This window comes from Chiloscyllium plagiosum, chromosome 38 (assembly GCF_004010195.1).
Source record: "Chiloscyllium plagiosum isolate BGI_BamShark_2017 chromosome 38, ASM401019v2, whole genome shotgun sequence".
NCBI classification, from domain to species: Eukaryota; Metazoa; Chordata; class Chondrichthyes; order Orectolobiformes; family Hemiscylliidae; genus Chiloscyllium; species Chiloscyllium plagiosum.
This window is the reverse complement of record NC_057747.1, coordinates 6787605-6804053: the sequence shown is the minus strand read 5'-3', so window position 1 is coordinate 6804053 and position 16449 is coordinate 6787605. Positions and strand designations below refer to the sequence as shown.

Genomic DNA, 16449 nt, shown 5'->3' with positions numbered 1-16449 from the left:
GTTCATTACATAGCACTAGGTCCAGAATAGCCTGCTCTCTTGTGGGCTCCATGACAAGCTGTTCCAAAAAGCCATCCTGTGAGCATTCCATGAATTCCCTTTCTTTAGGTCCACTAACAACATTATTTACCCAGTCCACCTGCATATTGAAGTCTCCCATGATCAATGTAACCTTGCCTTTCTGACATGCCTTCTCTATTTCCCGGTACATGTTGCGTCCCTGGTCCTGACCACTATTAGGAGGTCTTTACACAACTCCAATTATGTTTTTTTTTGCCTTTGTGGTTGCTCAATTCCACCCACACAGACTCCACATCATCCGAGGCTATGTCATTCAATACCATAGATTTAATTTTGTTCTTAACTAACAAGGTAACCCCACCCCCTCTGCCCACCTCTCTGTCTTTTCGGTAAGTTGAAAAACCATGGAGGTTTAACTGCCAGTCCTGACCCCCCTGTAACCAAGTCTCTGTGATGCCTACTACATCATAATCATTCACTATTATCTGTGCCATTAGTTCATCGGCTTTGTTTTGAATGCTACGAGCATTCAGGTAAAGTGCCTTAATGCTAACTTCCTTATCATTAGAGATGTTGGAAGTCATATGTCCTAAGTTATCCTTGCTTTTTACTGCATTCTCAGTCTGCCTCAATTTTAAATCCGCCTGGAAACATGCTATCCTGCTGCTTATCTTGCCATTTACCTCCATACTCCCTGTCGCTTTCACTTTCCCTTCCCCCCAACTCAGAAGTTTAAAGTCCTACTGACCACCCTATTTATCCTCTTCGCTAGAACATTGCAGTTCAAAGTGAATTGATTTTGTTGAGCTGTTCTGTTCTGTGATTTATTTAAGAGCTGTACTGTTTTACGATTTACGATGTATATACAGAGTCCACAATGCTCAAGTGCTGCATAAAATCCACACAAAGCATAGTGCTCAGCCTGAGAAAAGTAGTGAGCCTCTGTTTTGCTTCCCTCGTTGGAATGACCAGTGATCTTGAAGTCCATTCAGCGTGGTGTGGGAATGTTTTTTTTCCCCTCTCTGCATTTGTGCAAATGTGATGGCAACAATGTTTCAGACCATATCTTATGTCATCCACTGCTGGCTAACTTTTCACTTGGTTTAACTTGATGCCATAGCACCAATTTTGACTTTCTTCCTACAGAAATCATTCCCCAGTGGAAAGGAATGCCCACTTGCTGACTGGCTGCGTAGTCCTCCTACACGGATGCCAGTCTTAAACCTGCAGGATTGTCTGCTGAAGCAGTCTGGTCAGGTGAGTATTGATGGACTGCCTGAAGCTCTAAGTTTTAGTGCGTAGTGATAGCGAACTAATTTAATCCTTGTCACAATGCAGTTCTGATTCTGTCACTTTTTTTATTTAAAGCCAGCAAAGCCTCAGTGAAAAGATTTATTTAGATTTCTGTCCAACTGTGGATTTTCTGCTGGGCTATTGCAATGCTCCAGTGAAAGTACCATTTACGGCTCTTGATCAGTTCTCCAAGCTTTTGATATATCCCACATTTTGATGAGGTGTACTTAAAATATGAAGATGCTGTAGTTCAGTAATAAAAGCACATTAAGACTCCAAGTGTAGAGGGTTAAGGAAATGGTTGAGGCTGAGACAAGTGTTTCTGATCCATGCTTCTGAACCAAGAGAAACTTTAAAAGCTGACTGGCTTAAAATCAAAATCATAGCTGTTTGCTCAAGAGCATTTACCTCATGTCTTTTTTGTTTAGTGTGGGTATTTGAGTCTCAAGCTCGATTAGCTTTGACTTATATGGCCTGCTTCCGTTTTCAAAATTTTACTATTAAAGCAATGTGATAGGGAAGGTTTTTAGAGTATGTTATGTAAATGTATTTGATTGCTTAAAGGTTTTCATTAAGTGCTGATAAGAGACTAATTTTTGAACCTTGGTCATCTCATCATTAATCCAAAGAAATTCTACCAGTACTCAAGGGCAAAAGAGTAACTAGAAAGAGAATAGGGCCCTTTAAAGATCAACAAGGTGGTCTTTACATAGAACTACAGAAGATGGGTGAGATACTAAATTAGTATTTTGCATCAGTATTTAGTGTGAAGAAGGACATGGAAGCTAAAGAAATAAATAGTGATGTCTTAAAGTGCCCACATAACAGAAGATGGGATGCTGGGCATCTTAAAACACATTAAAGGTGGATAACACCTTGGGACCTGATTAGGCGTATCCCAGAACTTTGTGGGATGCTAGGGAAGAGATTGTTCAATCTCTTGCTGAGATATTTGTATCATCGATAGCCACTGGTGAGATGTCGGAAGACCTGGAGGATGGCTAATGTGGTGCCGTTATTTTAAAAAGGTGGTAAGGAAAAGCCAAGTAATAATAGACCAGTGAGCCTGATGGCAGTGATGGGTAAGTTGCTGGAGGGGATTCTGAGGGGCAGGATTTACATGTATTTGGAATGGCAAGGACTGATCAGGATAGTTAACATGGCTTTGTGCATATCTCATTAACTTGATTGAGATTTTTATTTTTGAAGAAATAATAGAGGATTGAGGGTAGAGCGATAGGCATTGTCTATATGGGCTTCAGCAAGGTGTTTGGTAAGGTTCCATGTGGTCAACTGGTTAGCGAAGTTAGAACCCATGGAATCTAGGGGGAGCTAGTCCAATTGGATACAAAATTGGCTAAAGGTAGGGGACAGTATGGTGGAAGGTTGTTTTTTGGACTGGAGGCCTGTGACCAGCAGTATGCTGCAAGGTTAGGTGCTGAGTCCACTGCTTTTTGTCATTTATGTAAATGATTTGGATGTGAATATAGGAGGTATAGTTAGTAAATTTGCAGATGACACCAAAATTGGTGCAGTGGATAGTGAAGACGTTTACCTCCTGAGTACAATAGGACCTTGATCAGATGGGCCAGTGGGCCAAGGAGTGGCAGATGGCGATTAATTTAGATCAATGCAAGATGTTGTATTTTGATAACGCAAATCAGGGCAGGATTTATACAGGTAATGGTAGGGTCCTGGGGAGTGTTGTTGTACAAAGACTTAGGAGGGGTGCAGGTTCATGATACGTTGGAAGTAGAGTCGCAGGTAATGAAGAAAGTGTTTGGTTTGCTTGCCTTTAATTGGTCAGTGCATTGAGTGTAGAAGCTGGGAAGTTGTTTTGTGGCTGTACAGGATATTGAGACCATCTTTGGAACACTGCATTCAATTCTCCCTGCTATAGCAAAGATGTTAAATTTGAAAGCATTCAGAAATTCTTTATTTCTTTATATTAAGGACTTTAATGTTAACTGTTACCATGTTTCTTTACTTTTCTATTTATGCTATGATGGTCTTCAGTGCTAAACTTTCTAACTTTGTTTCTCTTCTCCTACTTTGTACCTAAAATGATGCTGTATGTAATGACAGTACTTTTAACTGTACTCCTGTACTTAAGTTCACGTGACCATAAAATCTAAAACAAAAAATTTCCAAAGATATGGCTGGGGCTATTTTCCCTGAAGCGTTGGAGGCTGACTTTATAGAGATTTGTAAAATCATGAGGGGCATGGATAAGTGAGTATCCAACATCTTTTGTCAGGGTAGGGGTGTCCAAAACTAGAGGTCATAGATTTACGGTGAGAGGGGAAAGACTTAAAAGGAATCTGAGGGGCAACTTTACATGCAAAAGTGGTGGTCTTATTTGGAATGAGCTTCCAGAGAAAGTAGTGGAGATGGGTCCAATTACAAAACTTAAAAGACATCTAGATGGGTACATGAATACGAATGATTTAGGCTTATGGGTTAAATGCTGGCAATTGGGACTAGATCAGTTTAGGATATCTGATCAGCTTGGATGAGTTGGCCTGAAGGGTCTGTTTCTGTTGCTGTATAACTATTATCAGGACATTTTGTCAACCTATAGTACTCTTTATTGGCTCATTCTGAACAAGGACGGAAAGAAACAGATTTGGCCCTGAGATGAACTCTCAACCTTATATCTGCATCAAAAAGATCACATATTTTCAACTCTGTACCATCTTCTAATTGCTTCAGCTCATTTTCTGAAACCTTTATATATGCCTTTTGTTGCCCTGGAGCTGACAATCTGATGCATTTCAGATTGACATCATTCTACCCTCTGTCAACTCATCTCCTGTTCATTCTGTTCTCACTGTTGTACATTAAAACTGTACAGCACATCTTAAAAGTTGCCAAAGTTCTTATCTTTGTTTTCAAACCCTCTCCATGGCTTTGCCTTTACATATCTGTCACCTCATCCAATGAAACAATCCTTCAAAGTCTGCACTTGTGTAACGTGGCCTCATGATCATCCCTGATTTTAATTGCACCATTTTTGTTGGCTGTTTCTGCAGTTACTCTTGCAATTCACTGCCTCCTGAACTTGCTTTCCTGTCTTAAGACACTACTTTAGCCTTCCTCTTCGAAATGTTTTTGTCATTTATCCCACTATTGTTTTGAGTGGCACAATGTTGCATTTTGTTTGATGTTGTTCTTGGCCTTGGAATGTTTCCTGACCATCAAGGTGCAATTACAAATACAGAGGAACTTTGGTGATCCGAAGGACGTGGGCTGGGAGTATTTAGTTCAGTTAATCGAGTGCCAGATAACACAGTTAGCCAAGCACCAGAACTTTGAGGTCTTGTTCGGATAACCCGAAATTCTGTTAATCAAATGCCATCTAATCAAGGTTCCTGTGTACAAGTTCTTTCAGTTCTACAATAGTTAGTCCTTGTTGACTTTTAAATGGGGATGTCTGTACAATGCTTAGCTCCTGTTGAATAGTCTGGTAATAAAATGTAAAGTTACTGTAGAATCCATTCTGCAATGTCATAGTAACTTTACTTGTTATTACCAAGTTATTTTTACTACGTTTGGTTCTGATTGTGGAACTTCCCAGAGCTGAGTAATTATTCATATGCACCTGCAATGAGCTCTGGCTGCTTGGGACAATGTGCCTGTATTTGAAGGCTGCACTGTAAGTCAAGCAGAAGTCAGTTCACAGACTGTGTATTCATGAACAGATATATTTGGAATTCTATGCTTGGTTTATACCTGTAAATTAAAATTGTTTTCCTAGTGATGTTTAGAGCACAGTGCATTGCAGGCATCAGGAATTAACCATGGGTTTAATTTTTCTGTAGGTTGCAATGGAATCAGACCCTTCTAAATTGCCAGCCTGGGGACATCAGCAGGGCCTTGAGAACTGGCTGCTTCCCAACCAGCAAAAGAGTCATCCAGCTGAGAATATTGCTGCTCAACAACACACCCAAACTACCACCCCCAGCTGTAACCTGGGCCCAAAAGACCCAGGCTACTACAGGATGCAGGCTTGGGGTCATCGGCAAGGGCTTGAGCACTGGCTTCTTCCAAGCAAGCAGAATGTTGACGCAGTTGAGAAGATCACTGTCAAACAACGCCCTAGTTCCAGTAATGAAAAGGCAATCGATCTGGGTTACTATAGATTGCAAGCTTGGGGTCATCGACAGGGCCTTGAGCATTGGCTACTTCCTGAGAAACAGAAATCCAGTTGTCCCAAGAATACCCCTCCACGTCAGCACAGTGAGTCATCTGATAGTTCTTCCACCTTTGAACTGATAGAGGAATTTGATATGGAAGTTTCAGATCAAGAATCAGAAGAGGTGAGCCCAACTTCTGGATCACTGATTGTCACTGTCACTGATGTGAAGAGCACACATGGCAACATCACCGAAGACAAGTGGAAATCCGTAACTCAGCCTTTCAGAGAGAAGTTTACCACCAATGAATGGCTTTTGAAACCTAGCAAGTCTGAATCTTGTGGTAGCTGCTGTGGTGTTCAGACAAAAGCAGTAGAGATAGAAAACCTTGGCAAGCTGAAGTGCCTGAGTGAGCACCATAGTACCAAGAAACCTTCGCCAGCTCCACCAAACAGTGCCCGCCATCTTCAGCCGCTGTTGCCAATCCGAGTGGCAGATGTGTGTAAAGCCAATGAGCAGTGCAGCAGCTTCTCGGAGTGTGTGTGTGGCCGGAGTTGTGAAAAGGAGGCGGTCAATGAATGGCTACTTAAGCAAGCAGGAAGAGACAAGAATGGTGTGCAGATAGAGCAGCCGAACAAATGCAGTACAGAGCAGCAGAAGACCGAGTTAGACCAGTGGCTGCATCCCCAGTCAAAAGTCACAAAAGAATCTGAATTCTCTCTCAACCCTGTGAAATCACCTGAAGCTGTGAAGTCAAAGGCTCCAGTCAACACTGTACCCAAGGACACAGAGAAGGGAGATGAGCACGAAATAGAGAATAAATTCTTGTTGCGCAAAAAAGCACACGTAAGAATTTCACTGAAATGTAGCATGTTTTACCTCTTAAGCTAGGTAGATTGTTGGGCTTATTAAAATATCAGTTGACAGCATGGGCAAATAATGAACAAATTCCATCTACCAGATTGGAAGATCAATAGCCAATTAGATCAGTGGCATTCTCCTCTAAAGGTGGCCATACTCTGTTCTTCACCAATTCATAGCAAGAGTGAGAATTTCAAAGGACTAGGAATATCAGCTATAGCTATACGTGCCCCTGCTGAGTAGTTGAAAGGCATGAAAACAAACTCCTAATATTTTGCAACCCCTACATATTTGCTTTCCAAGCCACTGAAATCAAACCAGCCTGAAACAATGACCAGTAAGGTTCATGGGTGATTTTGTGATGACTGTTGTATTCATACACTGCTTAGTGAGAGGTACAAAGGATTTTTAGCTCATAGGTCGATGGATATTGCTTTAAAATAATTAAATCTGTAATTAGATCTTGAATAACAATTCCAAAGGTCCCTGTTTTATTAGTGGAGTGATTAGAAAGCTGGACTTTCACTTCAATGAGCCTTTTCCAAGCTAATTGCCAGAAATGAAGGTCAGCTTTGTGAACTCCTGAGGTACTGATTCTGTTATGTCACTGGATAACATTTACCTCTGACTTCCATCTTTTAAACTCAAATTTAAAACTGCCTAAGTTCTGCACATCTGGTTTATTTGATTTACATCTCTTCTGCACAGCACTTTGAGGATAGTTATTGACGTCACTCAAATAGGTTATGCATAGCTCAAAGGGAAATGAACCCCAGATGGATGTTTACCAATGACATCAGAGAGTAGTTTTTGAAGTTTAAAAGAGCAATTTGTTTGACTGGTTTTGGAGATTTTTTTAAATGTAGTTTAAGAACTTACCGTTCAAATTCACCTCCCCTGAAAGTAAGAAAATAGCATAGGACAAAAGTACATATGGAGCTGAATTGAGTCTACTTATGGGTCATGATGAAACGTGCGAGTTCTTGTCACGCATACCTCTAAGGAAGATGCATTTCTTTATTGACAACTCTGAAACTGTGTTCACTTACGATTCCTTGAATTGAGTATTGAATTCTTGAAAATTGAATGCGCTGAAGTAAATTCTGACAGCCATGTGGCATTTATTAGCTGTCTGCTATTTTTACTTAGTGGGGCTGGTCTTGGGTGTGACTCTCCATAAGATACAGAAGACATCTAATATTATGGGTGTTGCTAATTTTCCTGCCTTTTTGCAGCATCAGTTTTGTGAGGAATTTTGGGTTAGTAAATCAGCACAACCTGTATGTCCACTGCCTATTCTTCTCTGTACTAAGCCAAGCTTGAGACTACTGCAAGGCAGCATTAGTGACAGTAGGAATTTTCAAACTTTTGCATTTAACAGCCTCAAATCCTTGGGTGTTCCCAAAACATTGAACTGTCTATGTTTGTGCATAGGACCTGAATGGTATTCCCGAAGTATCCAGTCTGTTGTCTAATCTGAATCTTGCTGTCAACCGAGAGAAGCTTCCTACAAAGGTCAGTATCTGTGCATTTTGAGACTTTGACTCTGTAGTGGATGCTGAAGCTGTGTACAGTCGAGCAGATCTCCCACTGAAGGAGCCTGGCTACCAACATCTTTGAGTAATTCCAGTTACACCTTTTCTGTTTTCCACTGTCAAACCCTTATGCAGGGACAACTGACATTTTTGTCACTTTGAAACCTATACAATCACTGGTAGCAGTGCATGAACTTTTGAAAGTAATTACTTCAGAGTGATACATGAACATTGCAAAGTGTTTGTAACTGGGAACAGTAACAAAATGTGCAGCTTACGACTTGATGAGCTAATGTTCATCTTTCATTCCAATTTTAGAACACACTTTCACCATCTCTGTTGTAACAAATTATTGTAATTGGGGGTACAGACCTGCTTTCTGAGGGAAATGAATTTGTTATGCTTTCAAGTGAGAATTTATAATGATCAACCTGATTTCAGACCAAAATAAGACAACACCAAATTTGATTTTGAAAAAGAAAACGCTGATGGAGGTCTAAATAACAACCAGGGCGTGCTGGAGAAATTCAGCAGGTCAGATGGCATCTGTAGAAACAGAAACCAGAATTAATATTCCAATATGACTCTTCAGAACTGTGGAAAGTTGCGAGATTTTATACTGTTGAAAAAAAAGAGGGGAGCAGTGAGTTGAATAGAAGGAAGGTCAGGGAATAGATTGACAAAGGGTAAAGAGAGTGGTAATAGTTGGAGGAAAAAAGCAGTGTTGCTCCAGAGGAGGTATTAATAGCAGTATAACGTTACCATTAATATGATAAGTTACAGATGCAGGACTGGGAAGTGTCAAAAATGGAGGGCAGCAGTGATGGTCTTCAGTTGCTTCCAGCAGACTGTAAAGTGCCTACTTGGAAGTTGAGGCAGTGTTCCTGTAGGTTGCATTGGACATCACTGACACAGCAGCAGGTCCAGGACAGAAATGTCTGAATGAGGGCAAATCGACTCTGTAGCTTTCAGTTCCATACTTCAGTCAAAAGCTGCCATGTTTGGAATAGAATCTGCCTGCAGATTGGTAAACCGCGGGATAACAAGTTGAGTAATGCCCCCCCATTTGCATAGAATACAGTCCATGTAGTGTGGAAACAGGCCATTTGGCCCAGTAAGTCCACACCGACCCTCTGAAGACCATCCCACCCAGACCTATCTCCCTGTCCTTTCCCTGTAACCCTACATTTCCCATAGCTAATGCACCTAACCTACATATCCATGAACACTGGGCAATTTAGTGTGGCCAGTCTACCTAACTTGCACATCATTGAACTGTGCGAGGAAACTGGAGCATCCAGTGGAAACTCACGCAGACAGGGAGAACGTGCAAACTCCACACAGTCGCCCAAGGGTGGAATTGAACCGGGTTCCCTCGTGCTGTGAGGCAGCAATGCTAATGACTGAGCCACTGTGCCACCCTATGTGGCTAGGAAACCTGTTGGCATCTGCGGTTTTAACTTTGTTAGAAACCAGCTGCTTGATTGTTGGTATCAAAATTGAATATTGGGAGATGAGAACATTTGGATTGATTTCTTTGAAGGAAAATGAGATTTTATATCCTAAATCTGACCTATATCGTCAAGATCCAGCCCCTTTATTGTGAAAAGAGGGGAACAATTGGGAATGTGATGCAGTTAACACTGTTGTCTTTAAGGAATTGGGGCAAAGTCTTATTAATGTAAATGCTGTTTGTTTATAGCTTCACTACAGCTGTTGTCAAATCTCTGATCCATTATTTTTTATCCCACTCATATAGGAGCAATCCATCTCATTTGGCAACCTGTTTACTCACTTTAAGGAACCATTTGATCCAGAGAAATGGCTATACAAAGGTCCACGTCGGGTCAGTATATTGAGATTTGAACAGGGAGGGAAGGAAGTGCTTCGGTGATATGTAGACCACAAGTGTGAAAGCATTCCCCTATGTGCCCAGGAATATCATCAGGAATATCCTGATGCATTGTCTGGTTGGGAATGGCCCAAGGAAACTAGAGTTGGTCACAGTTGAGTTTATGCATTGACTGCAAGTAACATCAAGAACACCCACTCTGGAGAGAAAATATTTCACCTGTGCAGTTTTGAAGATTTTTGTTTTTTGAGAATTTGAAGGGTTATAAAGCAAGGTTGAGTAAATCAGTTGAGAGTTATGATCACAAACTACCTGACTGGTAGGGTGGTTTGAGAGCTTGAATAATGTATGTCTGTACCTAGTCCACTGTCCAATGACTTGTGTCTATTAATGTAGATTGAACAAGGACCACAGGGAGTCTATATCCCAAAGATCAGCGGAGTCTGTTGATCAGAAGTGATTGGACAAGAGCCCTCAAATTAGGTTAGTAACATAACATTTTTCAGTAATACATGTTCGTGACTTGTTAGTCTCTTGCATCTTTGCAATTTGAGTCATGCTTTGTTTCTGAATTGAAATGGAAGGTAGAGGTTCTGCACACTTTGACCATTTTATACATTTTCTTTGTTTTTTTTCCCTGACTTTGGGATATTTTGTGGCAAGATACACAATTCTGTGTTGCCAGGAGGTTGTTTTCATAGTGTTGTTCACTCACTTCATAACAACCAGTACAGAAATTGCAGACCTGTCTATTAAATTGAACACTCCTCTGAAGTGGGGTGACAAGCATGTAAATAAATGAAAAATGCTGGGGTAAACTGTGCTGCTTAAAAATCCTTCTCCAGTTGTATGCCTAAATAGCACATTCCTATCAATAAATGCTCATCTTCCAGTAAAAGTTGTAAATTAGTCACATTTATGTCCACCCACTGCACATTCCCCTAGCTTTACAGCCAGCGTCAAGAGATGGGAGGCAATCAGTAAATCTGACTTGTAGCATTTTTGTTTCACTAAGCTAATTTGACTTGCTGTCTTTGCTTTTGATTGTTCTCCACCTACTCCACTGAGATATTTCTTCCTCTGAAGGAGTTATCCGGCATTCTGTGGGTTAATTGACAGTCACCAAGTTTGCTTTAATCTTGAGCCACATAATCAGTTCTACACAGGAATTCTTCTGCATAGGTGTGGCATCTAATTTTCAAACTACTCAGTACCCCACCCAACAAGTTTCTCCTCTGCCTGCTTTGTTAATGCCAGTTACTATGGTAACAAGGGCCTTGTCTTCACTTGAATTGAGCACATACTCAAAGTTTCCACTGGGGTTTAGAGCTGTTCTTATGAAGCAAAGGTGCTAAATGGTGTTCCCTGAAGTACCCACAGACCTTGCATCTGATGAAGATACTATTTTGCCTTCGATATTAAATGTATCTTTTCTTTCTCTTGTAGCTTTGAACCACCAATTTTAAAGATAAATTTGGCTGGCTGACTTACCTTTGGAACCACATCAGACTCTCACCTTACTCCCCTGGAGATTCTGCTCAATCAAATTCTTGCTTCTGCCTTGGACTGCTGTGTTTAAGTTCTCATGTGAAACTGGGTGGCGACAGCACAATGGGAAAGTCAATGTAATCTGATCAGTGTTTTTCTCTATTCCTCCTCTCTCTCCTGTCACATTTAGAAAAGTGGCCTTTTTCATCTTTGGTGATATGTAGCTCATCCTAGAGCTGACACGCATGGGGCATAGTCCGTGATGCTGTTAGGTTATATTGTCTAACCTACTGCATTAATTAACTTTCACAACAGAGTTCTGAATACAATCTGATTGGCAGTGATGTTAATTTTACTTGGTGCAAGGAGTCTAGAATGCAAGAGGATGAAATTGGTCTAATGATCTACTCCTGAATGCCTTGTAATGTTGACTATTGTGTAATACTTGGAAGAGTATATGTGATGGCCTTGCTATAGTACTAGGCATTTGAGTAGATACAGTAAGTGTTATGGGAGCACAACAGTCTTTGATGACCGGCCAAGTACAAAATTGTCTCTTAGCCTGCCATAAAGCCAAACACTTTGAAGAGATAATCCAGTCCAGTGATAAAAACCCATGTTTCAGAGCAAGTGAGTAGACTATTCTGAATCTTGGAATGCTTATGCTGAAGCTGCAAGTATTCCCACCCTGCCAGATTTGGCAGGTTGGAGATAATTGACATTCCCCTTCACTGGTTTACCTATTTACCTTGTACTGATGTGCCAATGTTATAGTTTGGAAGAGATTTAAATTTTGTAACTCTTGGTATGTGGAAACTTCATATTACATGTTTCAGAATTTGATTTCCTTGCCAAAAGAAATTGAATTTCAAAAGGGGCTGCAGCAACAGTTATCCGAAGTTTTAATATTGTGTACAAGAGAAGTGATTAATTGAACCCAAAACTCCCTTTTTCCCCTTGGGGTGTTTGATAACCCATCTCATTATATTGTTAATTTAATTCTGATTATTGACCCAAATGGGATGAATATTAAAGATGTTGGCTGTTTTAATGTAGCAATTGAAATATAAAAGTTACTAAAATTTTATTCCGGTGATTCTTAATTTTTTAGATGATATGTTCTGGTTTCAAATAACAGACCATGGGAGGGAGGAGTGAATCTAGTCATGCGAAGTTCATGGTGGAAAGCTGCCAGTTGCAATGTTCTCTTTCACTGACTGAAAGCTGGCAATAAACTCACCACTGATGGGTCATTCAGCTGCAGTTGACAACACCAGCTCAATTTATGACCTCTTCAGTCTTGTCTTGGTGCTTTTCAGTTAATGCCAACAGCCTGTAGAGCTGAAGGAAAGATGATTACTATCCTGTCACTTTGTAGGGGTTGCAGCCACTTCTCTCTCTCTCTCTCTCTCTATAGTGAGTGCATGTCCTTAGTGTAGAGCATTCAATATTTTTTGATATCTACAATTAAATTATTTCTCAATTCAAATTAGCATTTTGTCCTTTGGTCCTGTTTTGGTCAAATTGTCATTGAGGATTTAAATCTGTTAACAATTGTGATTAATAACCAAGTCCAACGTGTGCATATACCACCATAAGTGAGAGGGTTATGTAGTCCTGCTGGTGCACCACGAGCCTATATAAACTTTGTTACAATCTGTTTCATTGGCATAGCCACTAGTCCTTCTGTTTTGTAATCAAAAGTAAAGGGAAGTGACTGATCTAAATTATATTTTTCTTCCTTATGATTTAAAAACTAAGACATTGTTTCCTTGATTATCCTTATTTATGGATATTGTTTTTGAGTGATCTTTAAAGTATGTAATCATCAATAAATTGCAGCAAAACTGAAGTGGTGTTTGTAATGTTTAGATACACTGAAAATTTTCAATGATGCAGCTTATTCACAAAACTATACACTATTGCTCACAAACTATTGTCCTTTCTTTAATTCTTGCTCTTGGCCATGCATATGTTGGGAGTGTATACTTTGAACAAGAAGTCTAGCTGTGGACTAATTGTGCATATAAGCCAAAAGTTTCCATTCTAGCTAGAAAGCTAAAGCTGCTACAATGCTGATGCCTATTTTAAAAATGTTTCTCCTCCTGAACTTTATACCAAAGAGTACATATAAGTAGGTACACTTAACTTTCAAAAATAGGATTCATTCCATTCTAACATTCTCTAAGTATCCTCAGCATGCCACAAAATCCTCAATTTTATTGCGAAGTGCAATCCTGCTGACAATATCTACCATTTTTCTACAAGTGTTATGGTCACAATTAAAACATGCTGAGATTAACATTGCTTATGTGATTTTTGAACCCTGCAAATGAGGCTTATGCTCAAACACCTGCAAAAAAAAAAAACAGAACATCTGTTTGTCAAACAATAAATAGCATTTCTTTATTCTGTGCTGTGCTTGTCCATATAGTTGAACCATATTCCTCAGAACTTGAAAAAATGAAACTTCATAAAAACAGGACACAGTTAAAGGGCTGTATTGATTTTGCCTAACAGGTCATATTCAGAGCATCAGTGTTCTTTCTGTATCCACAGTTCCTGTAATGTGAAAAACACTCATAGCTCAGGTCAGCTGTGGAAGGTTTCATCTGCATTAGTAATTTTCCTATTCTCAGCTCTATTTTGGTTCTCAGATGTCAGTTCACAGGTTTATCTTCAATGCACGTCCACATATACATAATTACTTTTCAGAATTCATAACAGCTCTAAAGGGAAAAAAGTAAGTAAAACAGTTGGCAGCTTGAAATTTTTCACTCGGAAAAATTTGATCATGGTGACAAATGATGATCGCAAATTAAACAAGCAGGTTGGGACCAGCAACTTCCCCCTTCCTTACCCACTCTCAATTATAAACACTGACCATTGTATAAAACAATCTAGGGGAAGTGCTGTATTTTATTGTACAAATCACAAGGTTAACCATTTAATTCTCAGCAAGTGCTACAGAATACAGGGAATGAGAAGGAGCCATTCAGTGCATCTGATCAATTCCTTTGTCACAGTTATTTGCTTCATTAGAGACCAGAAGGACAATGAGTAGAGATAGTCTTGTTGTGGAGGAGAAAACATCTGTTCAGTCCACTGTGGAATTTATATAGCAAGAACAGCCCAGCAAACATCACTGAGCTTAGATATGCAGAACTGAACAAAATTAGCCAAACTTTTGTAGAAATGGCCCATGGAATCCAATTCAAACTTTGACTGCATTACTCCATCTAATGCTCTAACATATTCTGGACTGGTCATTCAGAATTAGATTGCTGGTCTCAGACCTGCAACCAATAGCATTTCTCATCTCTGCTGACACTGCTTATGTAGGACCATGTCTCAGTAAGACTGGTATCAGCCAGCACTACAATTGATCGCCATCCATGAATATCTGCAAGTGACCTTCAAATCATCAAATTTATGGATAAACTGATAGTTAAAGATCTTTAATTCAGTTGCACTCTGGGTTCATGTCTCATTCACTGTATAACACACTTACTCAAACGCTGCTGATAGTTCTTCCCATACTGCAGCCTCATAGGGAATGCCAAACTGACACACCCTTTAAGTGGTCCCAGTTGTTGTAGACAGCATACAGTCCAGTCAGAACAAAACCAGCAAATCCTCCACGTGCTGCCCCACGAAGTCCAGCTGAAGGCAAAGAGTAAACAAAGTTACACTGAAGGCAAAGGTATCTTTTTGTTAAGTCACATTGCTTTCTTCAACAGAACTCCAGTACATGTCAATCATTTCACCCAACAGAAACCTGTTAGATCAACTGGCAAAACGACTAATGAGATTAGGTTGATGGACGTGAATGTAAGTTTGCTCGCTGAGCTGGAAGGCTTGTTTTCAGACATTTTGTCACCATGCTAGATTGGTGCCAACAGCAAGGAGCTTGATCCTCATTCTGGATGAGGCAGGCTGCCTATCCTACCCTCAGGAAAGAAATCACTGCACTTTGAATTATGACAAAGATCCATTTTTGGGCAGAGAATGTCACTGAATATCCCTCCTTCAGTGAGTATTAACTGTAAAGAATGGACTTCAAATCAATGTTTACACACTACAGAATAATTCATGAAATGTCAAACCTTAAAATTGTATCCAGAAGAAATGCCCATATTTATAATAATTACTGTTCCCTTTGGTTGAAACTAGGGTTTGATACACCAGCTGGTCTTTTGTTCTACATGTTATCAAAAAAGATACGACAATCAATCTCCAAAGTTCTAAAGCAGTGTGAATAATTGCAGACCACAGTAGGATGTTCAGCCTATTAGGCCAGTTTTGCCATGAATTTTTTTAAGCCGTTGGACTTTGCTCTTGTTAATCGAAATATCTTCAAGATTTCTTCATTCTCAAATAGACTTACTAATTTGTTTAGATCAGGACAATCCTAGAGTACATCGATTTAACAAACATTATATGACTTGCAATTGGATTTGTGTAAACTGAAAATCTTAGTGGACCATTCAAACACGATTATAAAACTTACAAATATTATTAAGAGCAATAATCCAAATTAATCATAAAAAAGAGAGAACATTCCCACATACCAGCCTGACAATCTGAAATCAGCCTTCCAATGTGGCTCAAACGTCAGTATCAGAGATTATTTAGTGCTAAATTAGGGACAGTATATTTTTAAAATTCATTCACAGGATGAGGGCATTGCTGGTCAGGCCAGCATTTATTGTCCATCCCTAAGTTGCACACAGGGCAATTAAGAAGAGCCAACCACATCCCCTTGAAGCCTGACTGACTCAGCCCTGTTTTACACTGTACTTCCAAGTAATCCACAATCTCATCCTTAATAGAACATAGAAATATAAATAGAATATGTCTAGCAGTCACATAAATGTCCCAAATGACTCTGCTTCCACCACTAACACTGGGCAACGCATTGCACGTGCTCACAACTGTCTGCATAAACAGCCTACCTCTGACGTCTCCTCTATACCTTCCTCCTAACAGCTTAAAATTATGACCTCTCATGGCAGTAAATCCTGCCCTGGGGAAAAGTCTCTGGCTATCTATCCATGCCGCTCATTACCTTGTACACCTCGATCAGGTCACCTCTCTTCCTCCTCTCCAGAAAGAAGTCCGAGCTCAGTCAACCTCTTCTCGTAAGACAAGTCCTCCAGTCCAGGCAACATCCTGGTAAACCTCCTTTGCACCCTCTCCAAAGCCTCCACATCTTTCCTATAATAGGGTGACCAGAACTGGACACAATATTCCAAATGAGGTC

At 40.0% G+C, this 16449-nt stretch overlaps 2 protein-coding genes across 2 annotated transcripts in view; one reads left to right on the top strand and one right to left on the bottom strand.

The window, feature by feature from the left end:
• The window catches only part of LOC122541724 (nuclear receptor coactivator 4-like), a 19605-nt gene extending 6567 nt beyond the window's left edge, over positions 1 to 13038 (top strand). The window contains exons 5-10 of the mRNA XM_043678612.1: positions 1168 to 1278; positions 5136 to 6296; positions 7746 to 7826; positions 9606 to 9692; positions 10095 to 10181; positions 11145 to 13038. Of these exons, the coding sequence (XP_043534547.1) occupies positions 1168 to 1278; positions 5136 to 6296; positions 7746 to 7826; positions 9606 to 9692; positions 10095 to 10148 (1494 nt within the window). The 3' untranslated portion in view covers positions 10149 to 10181; positions 11145 to 13038. The remainder of the gene's footprint in view (positions 1 to 1167; positions 1279 to 5135; positions 6297 to 7745; positions 7827 to 9605; positions 9693 to 10094; positions 10182 to 11144) is intronic.
• Positions 13039 to 13566: 528 nt separating this feature from the next.
• Positions 13567 to 16449, bottom strand: part of timm23a (translocase of inner mitochondrial membrane 23 homolog a (yeast)) — a 41768-nt gene continuing 38885 nt past the window's right edge. The window contains exons 7-8 of the mRNA XM_043678737.1: positions 14698 to 14849; positions 13567 to 13748 (exon numbers count right to left, since the gene is read on the bottom strand). Coding sequence (XP_043534672.1) covers positions 14734 to 14849 — 116 coding nt within the window. The 3' untranslated portion in view covers positions 13567 to 13748; positions 14698 to 14733. The remainder of the gene's footprint in view (positions 13749 to 14697; positions 14850 to 16449) is intronic.